At 36.6% G+C, this 18,884-nt stretch overlaps 1 protein-coding gene across 8 annotated transcripts in view; it reads left to right on the forward strand.

The window, feature by feature from the left end:
* Positions 1-18,884, forward strand: part of TSPAN12 (tetraspanin 12) — a 105,822-nt gene that overhangs the window by 39,173 nt on the left and 47,765 nt on the right. For all 8 annotated transcript variants that reach the window (XM_050785093.1, XM_050785097.1, XM_050785094.1 and 5 more), the window contains 3 exons: positions 3,567-3,641; positions 8,805-8,912; positions 12,693-12,836. In XM_050785093.1, the coding sequence (XP_050641050.1) occupies positions 3,567-3,641; positions 8,805-8,912; positions 12,693-12,836 (327 nt within the window). The remainder of the gene's footprint in view (positions 1-3,566; positions 3,642-8,804; positions 8,913-12,692; positions 12,837-18,884) is intronic.

Here is an 18,884-nt window from a genome sequence, read left to right on the forward strand (position 1 = left end):
CTACATTTGCGAACTGATTAATGACTCCAAGAGGCAGAAAATGAGAGAATATTCAAGTAGGATTTAAAAGGTTATAAAACCTGTCTAGAAATTTACGTGGTTATCCTCAAGGCAAAGTCTGGGAATTTCCTATTTTTTTAATAATAATCATCATCCATGTCCGCGTTTTATTGGTAAACATATCTTGCCTTTTCAGGGATGCTTTGGTTTTCATTGTAGCCAGACGTCAAATATGAAACGAATTTAGGTTAAGAATCTGAGACGCAAAAAATGTCTCATAGTTTAATTTTTCTCTGGAGTCTCACTGTCTCTAAGGGTCTTTTCTTATCAAAGATTAGAAAAGTGATCTAGTATGTAGTTACTGAACATTTGGTCTCTTTGTAACATAAGATGCAAATATAATATTTTTTATGTCTAGAAATCTCTTAAGTAAAGCATTAAAGAAAGTTTGGAGAAAAATTGGCTTGAAGTACTATGCTCACAACATTTCTTCTAATCATACTTTTACAGCTGAAATCTTTAAAGTAAGGCCTAGAAATAACAATACTTTGAAATGATATCTGAGTATATTAAAGCTGACCATGAATACTATGTATGCCAAAAATAAAAGTAGCTTGCAAAATGAGATCCCCTTAACAAAGTACTACTTTATCCTTTGAACCAACAGTTATTTTGAAGCTGTGTTATTGTCTGAGAGATTATGCAGTTATGTATTCTTTATTTTTCACATGAAAGAAATAGGAAGGAACCATATTAAAACGATAGCAAAGATTTATATTTTTAAATCATAGGAGGTGTGTTACGGTAGTAGAAAATCAGCCCCATTTTCTGTATCTTATACTCCACTCCCCCTTTTATTAGCAAATATTATAAACAAAGAAACTTTAAGTTTGAATCCTGATGGCTCACAATCCTAATTCGGTCCACTTTTTCCATCTTCTTTTCTTCATTCTACTTCTGCAATCTTTTATTTGATTCATCACACCTTGCTTTTCTACAGGTCATTTTTTCACAAAATTGCTAGAATTATGTTTTTATAATGTACATTAGATCTTGCCACCTGCTAATGGGTTTGAATTACCCATAGAATAAAATCCAAAATCCTTTCCATGGCTCATAATGATCTGTTTCTTTGCACCTCACAATGTCTACTTGCATACCCTGTATCCCATCCCACTCTTTCTGTGTGCCAGTTACCATTGAGTTTTTAACCAGCTAGCCCACCATGCAAGGCCACATCACACTTGGTATTTCCTCTTCCTGGATTGCTTTTTTTCTGAAGTCTTAACAGCATTGCTTCTTTCTTGTCTGTACTGACTCATTTTAAAGATCACCTTTATAAAAAGACCTTCCCTGATCACCCAGTCCAAGGTAGCTCCCAGTCCTACTCACTATCATACCACTCTGCTTTGTTTGCATTTATTCTTTTACTTAACAAATACTTGTTGAACACCTATTATGTGATGAGGAATGCAAGAAAGTACCTGCCCTTAGTAGAGCTTTCAGTCCAGTGAAGGAGGATATTCACAAATCGTCACTACCTGGTACTCCCACCCTGACCTCCCACTGTAAATAGAATGGAATATTCATAATTGCAATGAAGTTTTATTCCTGCTGAAATTAGTGAGGATGATTTTCAGAGAGCTTGTTCTTTCTCGTATATTTGCGGCTTGCCTCTGTAAAATTACCACCACAACTGGGCAAGGTGTGATACAGGAACACAGCTACAGTGATCCAGTGCTCCCAAATTCATTATGCCCATTCTTGTGGAAGTCCCATTATCTGCTGTTTAATTTTCTTGTTTGTAAAATGAGGTAGCCTTATCTATTTCACAGGATTCTTGAGTGAATTCATTGTGAAAGTGCTTGATAAACAGAGCACTATCCAAAAGTTGTTGTTTTTTTCTAATCATAATAATGGTTTTCAATTCCATCCTTGGCTATGTGGGCTTCATATCTACACTTTTTTTTTTTTTCGAGGCAGGTTCTCTCTCTGTCACCCAGGCTGAAGTGCTGTGGCATGATCATAGCTCACTACAGCCTCAATCTCCTGGGCTCAAGTGATCCTCCCACCTCAGCTTCCCAAAGTGTTAGGATTACAAACACACACCACCCTGCCTGGATAATTTTCTTCGCTTCTTCTTTTTTTTCTTTTTGTAGATATGGGGTCTCATTATATTTTCCAGGCTGGTTTCAAATTCCTGGGCTCATGTGACTCTCCTGCCTCCCAAAACCCAAACGTTGAGATTACAGGCCTGAGCCGCCACACTCAGCCGAGTCTACATTTCTGATAGTTAGATAAACATTTTTATGTTAATCAAATAAAATTAGATTTTTTTATCTTCCCACAGAGCTATTTACCCCTCCCAATTTCTCTGCTTTTGTGAAATACATCATTCTCTTCCATTCTAAATTCAATTAGTCTAATGCCTTGTCAATTTTCTTTTCCTATACCTTTAAAAATGATTCTTTTCTGCCTATTTGCAAGGCTATCATCTAAGTTCAGCTGCTCACTTCATGCCTCCTCTTGTGCTACCTTCTAAGGGATCTTCACCCTCCCCCTTAGCAAACTTCCTTTTTCCAAATCATTGAGAACTTTGCCTTTATTTCATCAGTTTATAATGTCGTTCCCCTATTCAGAACCTTTGAAAGATGCTACCTTAATGCCTGCATGATGGATTTAAAATTCACTAGTGTATTATTTAAAGTTCGCCATAATCTGGCTTCAGTCCATCTTTCCCATTTGATCGCTTCTCATTCCTCTTTCTGACCACCCCACTCCAGCTAGATGGATCTGTTTCCTGTTCCCTGATTCTTTGCTTGACTTTGCAGCTGCCTCTGCACACTTGTTCATGGCTTTTATTTACCTGGCATTCTCTCTTCTCTTCTTTGTTCCAATCCTTTTCACCTTTTGGAACACTGCGTATTTCTCTATGTCATAGGAATCTTGAATTTTTATCTCCATTTCTGTTTTTGACATTGTATTAAACTTTGTGTTATTTTTTGCCTATGCATGCCTTATCAGAATTTTGATATTCTTTTGTATCCCAAGTGCCTTCCCCATAATAGAAACTTACTATATAAAGTGTCAAGACTGGTTGAGGTTTTGTTCTATGTTGTGCTTTTTCTAAGAATGCAAAGGAGACGCCCCACCCCCATTGCCTAGAAGAGTGAGTTAAATTCTGCTCATGGGCAGAGCATTGAACTTGTTGACTGTACCCCGTCCACTTTGAAAGGACTTAGGTCCCCTTTCTTGGAGAACTTGATTAAAGTTTTATCAGACTAGAACATGTAAATTCTTATTTATCCTAATGAAAGTAGTGGCATTTATAAAATATTTTTCTCAGGAGATGGCTAATAAACTATGACTCACTGAGATGAATATTAAATGTTATCTGCAGATATTTCTAAATTTGCTGAAAATTTCCCCATCTGCTTCTGAGGGGCTTCATGAAAACTTACCTCTGTTTTCTTGTTCACTAGGTAAACATAATACCAAGTTTGTCTTTGAGGAGCCTACTTTATTTTACTGCTATAATAACAGCATACTTTTCTGTTTTTCTACAGTACTTTGGAAGTTTGCTTGTCATTTTCTGCGTAGAACTGGCTTGTGGCGTTTGGACATATGAACAGGAACTTATGGTGAGTTCAAAATAGATATAACCATAATCTAAAACAACAGTTCAACCTTTTAAATTAGATACTTGTATTAATTCATTTTTATACTGCTATGAAAGAACTGCCCAAGACTGGGTAATTTATAAAGGAAAGAGCTTTAGTTAACTAACAGTTCAGCGTGGCTGAGGTAGCCTCAGGAAACTTACAGTCATGGCAAAAGGTAAAGAGGAAGCAAGGCACTTTCTTCACATGGTGGGAGGAAGGAGAAGTGTTTGGCAAAGGGGGAAGAGCCCCTCATGAAACCATCAGATCTCGTGGGAACTCACCCACTATCAAAAGAACAGCATGAGGGAAACCGCCCCCATGATTCAATTACCTCCACCTAGTCTGTCTCTTGACATTGACATGTGGGGATAGGGGGATTACGATTCAAGATGAGATTTGGGTGGGGACACAAAGCCTAACCATATCAATACTTTAGAGTAATTTAGGCACATGATTATTAATTTGAATGTTTATGCTACATGATAACAGTTAATAGTCCCAATACTTCTGAAAGCGAACACTTTCTTTTCTGTGTCTGAAGCACATTTCCAAGTCATAATTTGTAGAATTTTCTTTGGTATACTCTGTATATGTCTTTAATTCCACAGGCTGCTTAAACATGGGTATCATAGACTAAAAATAGTATATGTTCTAAAATAATTTTACCAGTTTTGGAGTTAATAATAGAAAAGATTCATATTCGCAAATGATTAGTCTGAAAATTCTTGAACACCTACATAAAGCCTTTTAAAATGCTGACTGCAATAGTGAACAGATGACTAGGAAGCCTACATCTCCTGTTTGCAACAGGCAGAACCATTTTCCACCTGAAGTAAGAGGTGTATTTGAAGAGTTGCTGTGTGGTTAGCACAAGCTAGAAGCACTCTCACAGTTCCACACTTGGCTACTTGAATATAGCTCTTCATTTTTTCTCTTTTATTTCAGCAGTTGAAATGGCTGGGACAACTTTTATAGCTAGCATAAATGAGCATGAAATTTCTCAGTCTTAAGATTTTTACTAGTCATGTTTGGCTTACCACTTGCACTTCATCCTTGCACTCACTGGGTATTATTACTTATTAACATTTGCTTACGTCATTGAGGGAAATTACTGCATTTATTGCTAGTGATGTCGAACGCTTTTGCATGTCTGTGAATGCTTTTTGTTTTCGTCGAGGGAGGCCAGACTTTTTCCCCATAAACTTTGTAGAGTAATTCTGTTTTAGTAAAATGGTGTTTTTCCATGTGTAGCTCTTGGGCCATCTGCAGTAGGAGCCACCCAGGATGATTCTTAAAAGTGTGCATTATTGGGCTCCAGCCCAGATGTGCTCAGTCAGAATGGAGGGGAAGGCAGGGAGGAAAGGGCAAGGACTGGGCATTTGCATCTGTGACAAGTTCCCTAGGACGTCTTCAACATTTTAAAATGTAGTGACTCTCTAGAAGGGACAGAGATTATATTGTATTTGTTTCAGAGTGAAGAGAGTCATTTGGCAATTGAACAGTAAAATAGAAGTCATTTCTGGTGCTGATATACTCTTCAAAGATTCTTTGGTGAATCTACCATTGTGCTTTGAGACTGTTTTGAATACTAAGTAGTAACCACAGACCAGTGGCTACTCTACACACTCCAATTTACATATCAGTGATGCTTTGGCACACTCACACATATGTTTCTCTGTGAAGACACTCATGCTTCCAGTGTTCAACAGCACTAAGCAAGTAGAGAGTTCCTGAAAAGGTGAAAAGTTAGCTCAGATTCTAACTAGTTTAATAAAAAGTTCAGAGCTCTTATTAACATGAACTCTCCCGTTTATATAGGAACTTGTTTGCTGTCTTTGAAAATCATGTTTTCTCCCCATCCCTGGAAATTAGGGGATTTTATTTTATTAGGGGATTGAAAAAGTACTCGGCTCCAGAGAATCCGTTTCTGTGGTTTACTGGTCAAAAGATTGTCTCTCTTATTTTTTTCTGTTTTCAAGTGATAAATGTGTCTCCTTGACATTTAAACCATAGAGAGTATATCTTATCATTAGTTCTGGATCCTGTTACCTCAGCTTTTTATTGTGTTCTGTTTGGTAATTAAAAGGATTTTAGCAATTGGTTTACTTTCTTGCGGATTTTAAGCATGGGCATTAGAGTGTATATGCCATACTAATATTTGGTAAATCTTCCAAGATACAGCAAGTTCAAAGTGATTTCACTTAAGATGGTTGAAATGAAATGTTTTGATTTTAAAATAATTCTAAGAAATACGAAGAAATTGAAATGAATGTATACTTATTTAGATACTTTCTTCTTCTTTTTTTTTTTTTTTGAGACGGAGTCTCGCTCTGTCGCCCAGGCTGGAGTGCAGTGGCCGGATCTCAGCTCACTGCAAGCTCCGCCTCCCGGGTTCACGCCATTCTCGTGCCTCAGCCTCCCGAGTAGCTGGGACTACAGGCGCCCGCCACCTTGCCCGGCTAGTTTTTTGTATTTTTTAGTAGAGACGGGGTTTCACCGTGTTAGCCAGGATGGTCTCGATCTCCTGATCTTGTGATCCACCCGTCTCGGCCTCCCAAAGTGCTGGGATTACAGGCTTGAGCCACCGCGCCCGGCCTAGATACTTTCTTCTATTCTGTTAAGAGACCATCTACGATTAGCTCCTGAGTACTGCAGTACTAAATAGGTGCCCACTACCATTCCAGTTGAGGGCATGCATCACTGTTTTGCTTTTGCAAATCTTTCCCATTACATCACCAGAATGGAGCAAGGGCTGTTTAAAAGTGAAATGTAAAAGCAGTTCTTTAAAAAAAGTTTGTCAGGTTTTTTATTGCTTTTGCACTAATAGCAGTGTGAATGAAAAGTACCATTAAAGTTTATTATCTGCCAAATTTTGCAGAACCCAGCCTTTACATAGAATGGGCTTTGTGCTTTTAGCTGTTCCATGCAAGGAACAAATCAACCTGTGTGTTACTTTATGGCCAGACCTCAGTATTTGTGCCAGAACCTCAATGGTCTCCTCTGTTTTCTTCCACATTTGGTCTCAGATTGTTCGTGGTCACAATAAGGAAATAACCTGTATTTATTTTAGAAGGTAAAGTTTTAAAAAATTGATATATTAACTAAATCAAGTGACTTGACATCAGATAATCTGCTTTCTCATTTCTGTTTTTTAATACTATTCACCTTCTATTCATTATTCCTTCTCTAGATAAAATCCATCAATGATATAGTTTCAGATTGTACATTTCTAGATAATTTACTTCACTTCCATTTATTTTATGCCCAAAGGGTTATGAGATAATACTAATTTATGGTGAGTAGTTTGAACTTTGACTAGTTCCCTGAACCTTGTTAAAGGCATATATGAACACAGAGTACACCCATTTTGCTCATTATTTGGGGAAAAAATGTGTGGCCAAGTGTTTGGATGTTTTATTGTATATTTCCAAGTAATCAAAAAAAAAAAAAGTTAACAAAGGAAAAACATGAAGAATTTCTGTGGTCAGGAATTTTGAAACTGCTTCTATTGATATGATTATCTTAAAAAATAAGATTTTATAATAATCCTAATCTCTAGTTCTGTTGGAGCCTTATTTGCTCATGTCTGCCTTTTTTCCTTTTTGGTTCTTGATCTTTGTGTTATTTATTGAATGTCAAGCTTGCTTTACTAAGCCCAGTCTATATTACTTCATAGATCAGATGGGAATGTCCATCCAGTTTCCCAGAGTTGCTTTAATACTATGTATGTAATGAGATTAGCATTTGTATACCTCCATTTCTCATGGCCCTGGAGTAAAATCATAGCTTGATATACTGACCAGATTTCTGGCCAGCAATGACTGTTGTATTGTATTGCATTACAACAATGACTGTGGTATTGTATACCTAAAGCTCTGTCATGATTAAATACTCTGCAATAGACATGGTGCTAGGTGATTGGAGAATAGAAGCACAGAAATACTTTAAGAACTGTTCTTTCTTTTTTATTATTTTTAATTTTTTTATTTCAATAGGTTCTTGGGTAACAGGTGGTATTTGCTTACATTAATAAGTTCTTTAGCAGTGATTTCTGAGATTTTTGTGCATCCATCACCTGAGCAGTGTACACTACACTCAATGTGTAGCCTTTTATCCCTCATCCCGCTCCCATCCTTCCTCCCGAGTCCCCAAAGTCCATAGTGTCATTCTTATGGCTTTGTGTCTTATAGCTTAGCTCCCACATATGAGTGAGAACATACGATGCTTAGTTTTCCATTCCTGAGTTACTTCACTTAGAATATTGGTCTCCAATTCCATCCAGGTTGCTGTGAATGCCATTATTTTTCTCCTTTTTATGGCTTAATAGTATTCCATGGTATATATATTTTCTTTATCCACTCATTGATTGATGGGCATTTGGGCTAGTTCCACATTTTTACAAATGCAAACTGTGCTGCTATAAACATGAGTTTGCAAGTATCTTTTTCGTATAATGACTTATTTTCCTCTGGGTAGATACCTAGGAATGGGATTGCTGGATCAAATGATAGGTCTACTTTTAATTCCTTAAGGAATCTCCACACTGTTTTCCATAGTGGCTGTGCTAGTTTACATTCCCACCAACAGTGTAAAAGTGGAGAACTGTTCTTTCTTAAATTCTAATATACCTCCTATTACAACTTTTGAAAAAGTGTTGGCAAAATTATCCCAGAGTGAGGCTTAACTTGAGTCAAAGTCTTTCCCTTTTTAATTCTTTCCCCTTTGTTTTAGTACTATTATCTGCAGTTGCTTAAAAGAGCAAAAACTTCATAGCATTTTGAAGTCAAATTAAGGGCATTTCTCTGCAGAGGTTATTTGTTATGTGAAAATTTTCAGTATGTCTGTAGAATGTACAGTTAATTACTTGTTTGTGATTTCCTTGAGCATTAAAGTGATTTCTCATTTTTTTCTTTAGTACAAAATACCTAATCATTTATCACAAAAATCTACACACTGAGATTGTCCAAAAACTACATTGAATACTCTGAGCTAAATTTAGGCCACAAGCAAATATAAATTTAAAGTAGTATTTGTCAATTATAAGACATTCCGAGAGTGTGTGTGTGTGTGTGTGTGTGTGTGTGTGAATCTGTGTCTGTGTGTGTGTGTTATAGCTGTTGATATTTTGCTTTTTATTACCAGGTTCCAGTACAGTGGTCAGATATGGTCACTTTGAAAGCCAGGATGACAAATTATGGATTACCTAGATATCGGTGGCTTACTCATGCTTGGAATTTTTTTCAGAGAGAGGTAAGTGCTGCAATTTCTGAGGTAGAGAGAGTGAAGTAAGTGGTGCACTTTCAAACCAGATGTTTAAAGCTTTGACTTTGGTAATTTCCTCTGTGCTGAAAAATTAAGCCTATGATTCAGTAACCTCCGGTGCAATTCTTTCTTGAAAAATATCTCAAGTAACTTCATGGCCTGATTTTCCTCCCATATATACCATTTCCCCTTTATTTCACATGGTTCACATATATTTAAAAACTTCTGAAAAGCCATTTTGCTAAATTATTGTGAAGTTTTCTTTTTATAAGGGTTAACTTGATAAATATCCAAGTTCCAGACAAATAGATTTTTCATGACTTTTAGAGCTCTCAATATTTTAAACATAATTTTAGTTTTAAAAAAAGGATTGTTCTCATTTGGGACTTTGAAGTCAGTATATCGTTAATGGCATGGTCTAGTCAGAAAGACCTTGGTTAAAATCATAGCTGTGCTGCTTACTATTAAGTGAGTTTCTATAATATACATAACCCCGTTAAGTCTTGGTTTTCTCACCTGTGAAATAGTGATAATAAAAATACCTATCTCTTCAGGTTGTTGAGAAGATTAAACGATGTCATAAGTTAGATTTCATTTAGCCTATGGTTATTAACAATAACATTACAAAGTATAGGTGCTTTTAGCATTTCTTACCTAACTGCCATGTAGCACTGCACCCAACCATCTTCTCAAGTGGGGACTATATTCAGATGTTTAAAATTTGGTGACTTGAAGTTAACCATTGATCTTGCTTCAAACCAAGCTCTTCTTCCAAGCAGTTTCCTTGGGATTGAAGTGACATTCCCAGATGGATAAGTATTTAATTTCCTTTAATTTATCGTAGTGTTAGGCCGCAAAGCATTTGAGAATTAATATCTTACATGATAGATAGCAAGATCTCTGCTCACTTGCTTTGTCCTGGATATGGGCAGAGGTTCAAGTCCAGGACAATCTCCAAATCTGACTCTCTGTATACAACTGTTGAGATGGTAAAAATTATCATTGTAACACAGATTTCCTGTTTATTTAAGTGCTTCCTAACTTTGTTTATTTATTGTATATTTGTGCTAAAAACAACACAAAGAGAAAATAAGCATTAGGAAATTTATAGTAAGTTATGTCAGCTACTGTCTTGAGTAGATGCTGCCCAGAGCTTGTTATTTTCTGGAATTTGTGATGTAGACAGTGATAATCCAGGTTAAAAAACAAAGTGAGTTTTTTTTTTTTCTGATGGGAGTTCCACCTAGATGGACAATGTACAAGTACTGCAAAAGATAGCACACTTATTTTTAGATTTGTTACATGGTAAGTTTCCTCCTCCATTATCATAAGACTGTTTTGTGTAAATGGAGAGGGTGAAGACCTCTGAGAATGTGAAAGGGTTTTTTAAATCCCTTGTATTAGTTTGCTATGACTGCTTGCAGATGGCCATCTTCTCCCCGTGTCTTCACATTGTCTTCCCTCTATATGTGACTATATTTAAATGTCCTCTTCGAATAAGAACATCAGTCATATTGGATTAGGGCCCACCCTAATGACCTTATTTTAACTTAACAATCACTATTAAACACTCTATCACCAAATGCAGTCACATTCTAAGGTACTGGGGGTTAGAATTTCAACAAATGAATTTGGGTGGGGGACACAATTCTAGAATAACCTATATTGCAGAAAGCAACTTTATCAGGTGCCGGTTTCCTTTGCTCCTCATGCAGTGCAATTCTGTGCACGTACCTCAACTTAGCAGACTCTCACTTAAGCCCCATTGGCGTTTATTTAATACCTTTTTAGAATACTAACTTTAAAAAATGTGTTCATTTATTTATTTTAACATAGTAGTTGGAGCATAGGCTTTGGAATAGACTGTGCCACACTCTGGCCTGTAACTGTAGCAAGCTACTTGACCGTCAAAGGGCTCAGTTTACTCATATGTAAAATGGATGGTATTTTCTAGAGCTTGACACATTAGCAAGAGTGGTACTATCTCACAACACAATATTAAAGGAGACAGGAAAATGACAAGGAGATGTAGACTACAGTAATATCTTGGTATGATGTTGGGCTTACTTAAAGGAGTTCTCAGAAAAAGTTTCAGAATAAATTCAGTATCTTCTGTTGAAGACGGGCAATTCTATACAAATACTTACTAAAATAAAAATAAGTTCATCACTGAACATTATATACTTATAATAAGAAAAAACATATACTTATATTTGAGAAAGTCATTTATGTAGAATATCTCATTCCCTGACACAGCCATATAAATAGGCTGTTCCATGCTGGATGGAGTTAGAGAGTTCCAAGAACTGTTCTGTCATCAACACAGAAAGGACTCATGTCATTAGCAAAGGAGAGAAATGAATTTTCTCTGAGTGTAAGGATTTAAAAAGATGGACATGGAAAGTTAATGTTTCCTTGTTTATGATTTTTATGAAGTGAAGTCTTTATACTACATATATTATTTAAGGATATTTAATGTATTGTGTGAAATATGTAATGTCAAATTATTGACTAAATTTGTGATGTTGATAGTATACTCATGACTTTGAGAGCAAGTTTAAAGAAGAAAAATATATGGAAAGTATTTTTTAAGTTTCTCAAAATTTTCGTATTACCCATACTGTTCAGTAATTCATCATTTATAATCCTCTTAAGGTGATTTTGTTTCTGTTTAAAAATCAGACATTTAGACCAGTGTAACAACACAGAATACTTTGTAGTATTCTTGTTGTTTCCTTTTGCATGAGAAGTCCAGAATTCTTCAAAATTAATTTTAGTTAAATTTTGAAATGGTGGGGGATTGTGATATTTTATGATACAATGTGAAACCTGAACATAGATTGATCTGTTGGACTGCATGATTTGCATAGCCAGTCACTCGGCAAAGTTCTCGGTGACTGCCCATAGTCCTTGTTTCTGGCTAGAGGGGAAAGAGCAACCTCCCTCTCTACTCAAGGACAGAAAATTATTCATCATAGATAATTGTTCTGAATCTAATCTATAGAGGTCCTTAAGCAGTGCTTTCAAACCTTGATCAGAGAAAGCTTTTGCTAATCTTTGGGGAAATTAGATAAAAAAGAAAAAATGTCAATATAGTTTTTCTTAACTCCAATTTTATTCAAGCTAAAGGCACACCATTTCTTCTGAGATTGTGGTAATAGAACATGAACATTTATTTCAAGAACCTTAGTTGAATAAACACTAATTGGCCAGACCTATGTTTATTTCTTAAAGTTTTTGGATATTTTACTAGCTGAGGAATCGATGTCTGCTAACTTTTTGTGATGTGGGCTTTGGTCGACACATGTTTTTACAAAGATTACAGAAACTTTTAATATAATATTTGAATATGTTGAGCAATAGAAAAATTTGATCAACTGGCCCTTGGTGGTTAGAGGTTTAATGATAAAGATAAGGTGTCACCTACTTGGGTTTGTTAGTGTGTATGTTCAGTCTGTTGCTATGTATAGTCCCTTGTAGACAAGCTTACAGCTAGGGAGTGAGTCTCAGTCATGCCTGATTTGTTTTGATGTGTTACGGGCATTATTACTCAGAATTCTTCCATTATGCAATGGTTAGCCATGGTGTTCCTTTACTACATTTCTATCATCAACATAGACTGTACACATATCATTAGGTGATGACAGATGTAGCTCTGGGTACAAAAATTTAAAAAAACTGATGTTTAATCTCCTATAAGTTAAGAAAATAGTTTTGTGGTTTCTGAGGCTGACTAGTGATTTTTTTTTTTTTTTTTTTTTTTTGCAGTTTAAGTGCTGTGGAGTGGTATATTTCACTGACTGGTTGGAAATGACAGAGATGGACTGGCCCCCAGATTCCTGCTGTGTTAGAGAATTCCCAGGATGTTCCAAACAAGCCCACCAGGAAGATCTCAGTGACCTTTATCAAGAGGTAAGGCCATATATGGTTAATTTATTATGGATAAATGTTTTCTTAGGAATAACTTTAAAGAATCAACAATATGCCAATGAAATTTTTCTTCTCTGTCTAAATATAAAAGGCCTTAAAATTTTCTCTGATATGGGGAGAAGAAGAAGAAAGCTAAAAAAAAAGTATAAAAATCTAAACACTAATCACATTTTAACAAAGAGAAGTGGGAAAGACCAGGTTTTGTAATTAATTGGATTTTGAACTGTTTTGTTTTGAATCAAGTTCCGACCGCTTGGGAATCCTTTGAAACAGACACAGGCAGAGTATGTAGCTCACACTGGATATGCAAGAAATGCAGGGTTTGGAGTTCCTGGACAGAATACGTATTTTAAGAGCCTCCACATAGACCACCAACACATAGAAGGGGGGAAAAAGAACCTCTCCAAAGAAAACGCAACCGTGCTACTCTTCAGCTCCCCCTGCTGGCTAATGATTAGTGATGCCAGTTTTAGTTCACTGATTAAGTTTTATGCTCACTGGCAGTAAAGTCAATCCTCATGTGCCCAAGAAATGTACATACTTGTGTTTTCTGGGAGAACTGATCAGAATAATCAGTTAATCCATTTTAGGAGAAGTTTTCCTATTCATTCATTTTTACTGGTGATTTTCAAACTTTGTTAGCAGTAACATTCTATTTTCAAATTAAAATCTAAGACTGCACTGTCCTGTACAATAGCCAAATAGCTACATGTGACCATTTGAATTAAAATTAATGAAAATTAAATGTCTATTCCTCTGTTGCACGAGCTACATCTCAAGTGCTCAACTGCCGCTTGTGACTAGTGGCCCCTGTCCTGGACAATGCAGATATAAGACATTTCCTTCATCACAGAAAGTTTTGTTAGGCAGTATTTATCTGGAATGGAAATGCAAAATGTGAATCAGATAGAAGGGAAACTGCTTAGGCTAAGGGGTTGGGATCATTCCCCAGATACATCTTTAGTCAAGTACCTGGTATCACAAGGTGCTACTCACACTATTCATAATATAAAGCATGTATATATAGTAGGGCTATAAAGAATGAACACAAACTACATCAGGATTTATAATACATGCATTTTGATATATTTCAAGGTAGTTATCTTAGGAGGCTATACTTTTTTTCCCTAGGAATACTACTATTCAAAGCATCTCTTAGACTGTCTGCCAAAGCAGTTGTTGAGATGGGCAGTCAATTTATATTGTAAATTAATTAATTTGGATGTTGTAATTAATTAAAAGAATGCTGTACTACCTACACAAGTGATCCATTATATTCATGTCCTAGATATGAGTAACTCTGGGCTGTTACTCATATCTCAGAGGACAAGAATATGTCACCATTTAAGGATATCCAAAATAAAGTGCTTTGGACTCTGAAGGCATGCCCCAAAGGAGAGTGCCAAGTATTTTTTAGGAGTTTAAAAACTGTTATAATTTCCTAGAGCTGCCATAACAAAGTCCCACAAACTGAGTGGCTCCGACAATGTAAATTTATTGTCTCAGGTTTCAGGAGGCTAACTCCAAGATTAAGGTGTCAGCAGGGTTGATGCTTCTCTCCTAGCTTCTGGTGGTGTGCTGACAATTTTCCTGGTTCCTCGTCTTTTAGAAGCATCGCCCTGATCTGTTTCATCTTCACATGGTGTTCTCCTTGTGTGTGTGTCTCCCAATTTTCCCTTTTTATAAGAACAACAGTCATATTGGACAAGGGGCCCACTTTCCTCCAGTCAGACCTCATCTTAGTTACATCTGCAACAATCCTACGTTCCAATAAGATCACATTCTGAGGTACTAAGCTCTTTAACATATGAATTTTGGGAGGACATAATGCAACCGATCACAAGGATTATGGAAACAATTGAATAATTCAGGCTTTTTATTTTAAAAGATGATCAGAATACTTTTTGTCATACTCACACTGCTGAGAAGCATTGTGTTTGGATGTTACTGTTTTATACATACTTTGTTTAGAAACATTTGGCTTTGAATGAAAACGAATACACAAGATATAGTTTATTGAACAGAAAGTTGTTGGGTTAGTGTCTGTAGGTTCTTCAGTGATTATGGCACTGAACCTAGTTCTTTTGTTTTGTGTGAAAGCTAAATATTGGCTAGTGTTTGTAGTAGCAATCATCAACTAATAAATGCAGCAAACTCCTGCTTATTCCATAAAACAGAAAACAGTACTAATATTTCTGAGGTAGTATTATATAGAAATATATTATGGATATTCAAATATACTATAACTCACTATTAGACATTAAAAGAACAGTACAGGTAGAAGTATAGATGTGTAAATTGAAACCTACTAAATTTCCTAGTGTGAATTGTCCATCTGCTAGTTTTTACCAGTAGTAAGTCAATATGGACAATTATTGGGCCACAACATTATGATATAATTTGTATCTGCTTTAGGGATTAATACTGATGCTATGATTATAACTACTATTGATCATGAGATCAACTTACCAGATCTTCCCATAAAGTCTGAATATGGACTAATTCTCTTCAGTTTTACTTTATTTAGCTGAAGACTGTCCTTCATTAAACATTTAATATAATTTTATTGTTGTAAAAATACAATTCATCTTTACTAGTTTGTCTTAGATTGTTTTTACTAATAATACTACTTTATAATGGGATGCTTTACTTTCAGGCTATCTATAATTGCTTGCTCCATGAATTTTGAAATTGAAACAAGCCATACTATTGTGCAGGTGCAAGTTGATAGCCCAGATTATTTTGAAAATTTCTCATATTTTTATCTAAAGAATTTTAATAGTAAGCTGGCATTGTCAGCCATGAGATGTTCTTTAGACACAGACTTCCAGCTAAGATGGGGGCTTATTATATCAGAGTAACCTGCTTTTGCATTTTACAACTAATAACATATACTGATATTGGTAATGATATAGTATGCAATTATATGCATAGTTGGCTTACAAAAGAGGATCATATAGTAGTTTTATGGCATAAGTACAATTAAATCTATAATTAAAAATAAGACATAATTCCACTTTGCCCTGGAGAACATATGTTTCCTAATTACAGTGTGTCCAGAGATCGTTCAGTAGGAAGATGAGGGTTCTAAAGGGAGAAATAAGTGAGGAACAGCTGGAGGTATTTGGGATGTTTATTCAGAAGTTGAGAGCACTGAAGGGAGATAGTTGAGATGTCTTCAAATATTTCAAAGTTCATAATTCAGAACAGGAACTAGACTTACACATTGTTGCTCCAAGGGCCAGAAGTTACAGGAAGGAAATTTTGAATCAATAGAAGGAAGACCTTGCTCATCAAAATCCGTCCAATTGTGAGACAGGTTATCTTGTAAAATAACGAGTGTCTCATCACTAAAAATATTGGAGTCAAGGTCAGATAACCATGTCATTGGTAGTGTAGAATGGTTTTTTAAATTAAGAATGAATCCAGACTAGATGAACCACAAGGTCTCTCTTATCTTTCATATTCTGTAAGCTCAGAGATAAAAACTGGCTTTCTTCCTGCAATCATTCTTCAGTAGTCTGAAATCAAGGAAATAAATCATTCTCAACCATCTGGTGGCCTGCATGGTCCCTGACCCAATAATATTTTATGACGCATTTGGAAACCTGTGAAAAATGACAGCAGAAATATAGCGACAATTGCACATTTAGAAATATTCAGGAGCTTGTTAGGTTTGGCACACAGCTCTTCAAATATCCATAATAAGCTACAAACTTATATTAAAGTATACGTTTAAAAATCTGTAATGAAAATACCTCTGACCCTCAGTTTGGAACTATCACATTCACTCATTCAAAATGATGATAGGATAACCAATATTCATTCAGAATATTTTGTGATTGCCTACTGGGTTCCATTTGCTCTTCTAAATGCTAGGGATATAGTGGAGAGTGTTGCAGACAAAAATTTCTTCTCCTTTGTAACTTATATTCTGGTTATGGATACATACGTTTAACAAGAAGAAAAAACAGCAATAGAAAATAATTTCAGGTGATGGTAAGCACTTTGAAAACTGAACAGGGTAATGTGCTGCAGTTTTGTTGGTGAGGGAGTTACTTAAGATAGATTGTTAGGAATAGACCCTCTTCTGTGTGGGTGATATGTGAACTGAGACCAGTTGAAGCAGCCATGCTGGGGAACAGTGTTTTTGGCCGAGGAAGCTGCAAGTATAAAGGCCCACCCTTGAGTGGTCTGGGCCCGTGATTGCTGACAGCCCACTCCCATGTTCTTTGGAATCACCTGTGTAACCACACTCTAAATGCGAGGTGTAAGACTTGGCCTTGGCAAAATATCAGACTCAGATTTAAGTTGGCAAAGCACAAGCCTATGGTATCTCTTCTCTCACGTGCTGAGTTTTTCATCATATCGGTTACTGTAGTGCAGTGTCTTGACTTGATTTGGAGAAGAGAAGCATAAATCAAAGACATAAAGACAGCAGTTAGAAAATCAGTCTTTATAGAGCAGGGACTCTCAACCTCTTGCCCAGGGACCGGGGCTCTTCTTGGATGGACTTCAAGGAAAAAGTGATACTGCAAAAATTGTTTCCAACATTTTATATCCATTTTTTTTTTCTAGGAAATAAGAGCCATAGCTTTCGTCAGCTCTTCTTGGGGTTCCACATGTAAAAGAATGAAAAAACACAGTTGTAAAGAATAGTTGCAGCACTTACTGTCTCAGATAGGAAACTTAGCATAAACAGCCCCTCTAAAAGGCTGAAATGCCATTTTCCTCCTCTCTGTGCTACGTCAAGAAAAATAAATGGAAGTAAACAGGCTCACAACAGGCTCTGCTTCAAATGGACTGACTCAAAATGTAAAACAAAGAGGGACAGAGCGTCAACTAAAATATACCTCCAGAGACACGTTTCTTTGTTTAGTAGTTAGAAGCTTTCTTCTGTTCAAATATATTGGATGCTTCTTCAGAAAAGTAGTATTCCCGCAGATTTATGTAAGGGCTGGACACAGACATGTCCTCCACACTTGTGTGCCTTTGGGACACCTTTCCTTTAGACCCTTAGACTTTCTGTGTTCTGTGTGTTGGTTGTGAGTTTTAAATAATCTTAATAATTTCTACTTTGGCAAACCCATGTGTGCCTCTTTATAAGTTTATTTATTTCTCTCCCAGTGCTAGAAAACATCGATGAATAAAGGAAATTGGGAAGTACAGGGGTGTGGTTGTGAAGGGACGTGACCTTCTTCTCTGAGTCTTGGCTTACAGGAAAAAGAACTGCATGATGACAAGTGGGTGTGGGTTACCAGTGCTCACAGGAGGCAAACAGACTTGTAGAGGTGCTACTCCAGGTCAGAAGTGAGGGTAGCTCACGTTGCTAAAGAAAAAACAAATCATTTAATGACACTCGTTAAAGATGATAAGGAGCCGGTCACGGTGGTTCACGCCTGTATTCCCAGCACTTTGGGAGGCTGAAGCAGGTGGATCACTTGTGGTCAGGAGTTCTAGATCAGCCCAACATGATGAAGTCCTAACTCTACTAAAAATACAGAAATTAGCTGGATTCTGTGGTGCCTGCCTATAGTCCCAGCTACTTGGGAGGCTGAGGCAGGAGAATCGCTTAAACCTGGGAGGTGAAGGAGAATCTCCTCAAACCTGGGATGTGAACCTAGGCGGGGAAGCTTGCAGTGAGCCTAGATTGTGCCACTGTGCTCCAGCCTGGGCGACAGAGTGAGACTTTGTCTCAAAAACAAAAAAATGATGATGAGGAAAACTTTATTTCAGCGGTGATTATCGGGATAGGATTAAGGCCACTGCAGTGTGGTCTTGCAGTAAGGGAGACAGATTAGGCTCAATTCAGAATATAACATGGGAAAGTGGGAATTTATAGTCAAGGAACAGGTTGGGGGTCAGAGGATGGAAAATCATTAAGAGGAAACATGGTGAGGGATGAGATTCTGGCAAACCTTACCTAACAAGACTTGTACTGAAGGCAGGCCAGGGTGATGAGACATCTCTTGGACGATGGGTGGAGAAGGAAGAAGTCAGTTAGATATCAAGGATGATAAAGTATGAAGA

This window comes from Macaca thibetana, chromosome 3, assembly GCF_024542745.1.
Source record: "Macaca thibetana thibetana isolate TM-01 chromosome 3, ASM2454274v1, whole genome shotgun sequence".
NCBI classification, from domain to species: Eukaryota; Metazoa; Chordata; class Mammalia; order Primates; family Cercopithecidae; genus Macaca; species Macaca thibetana.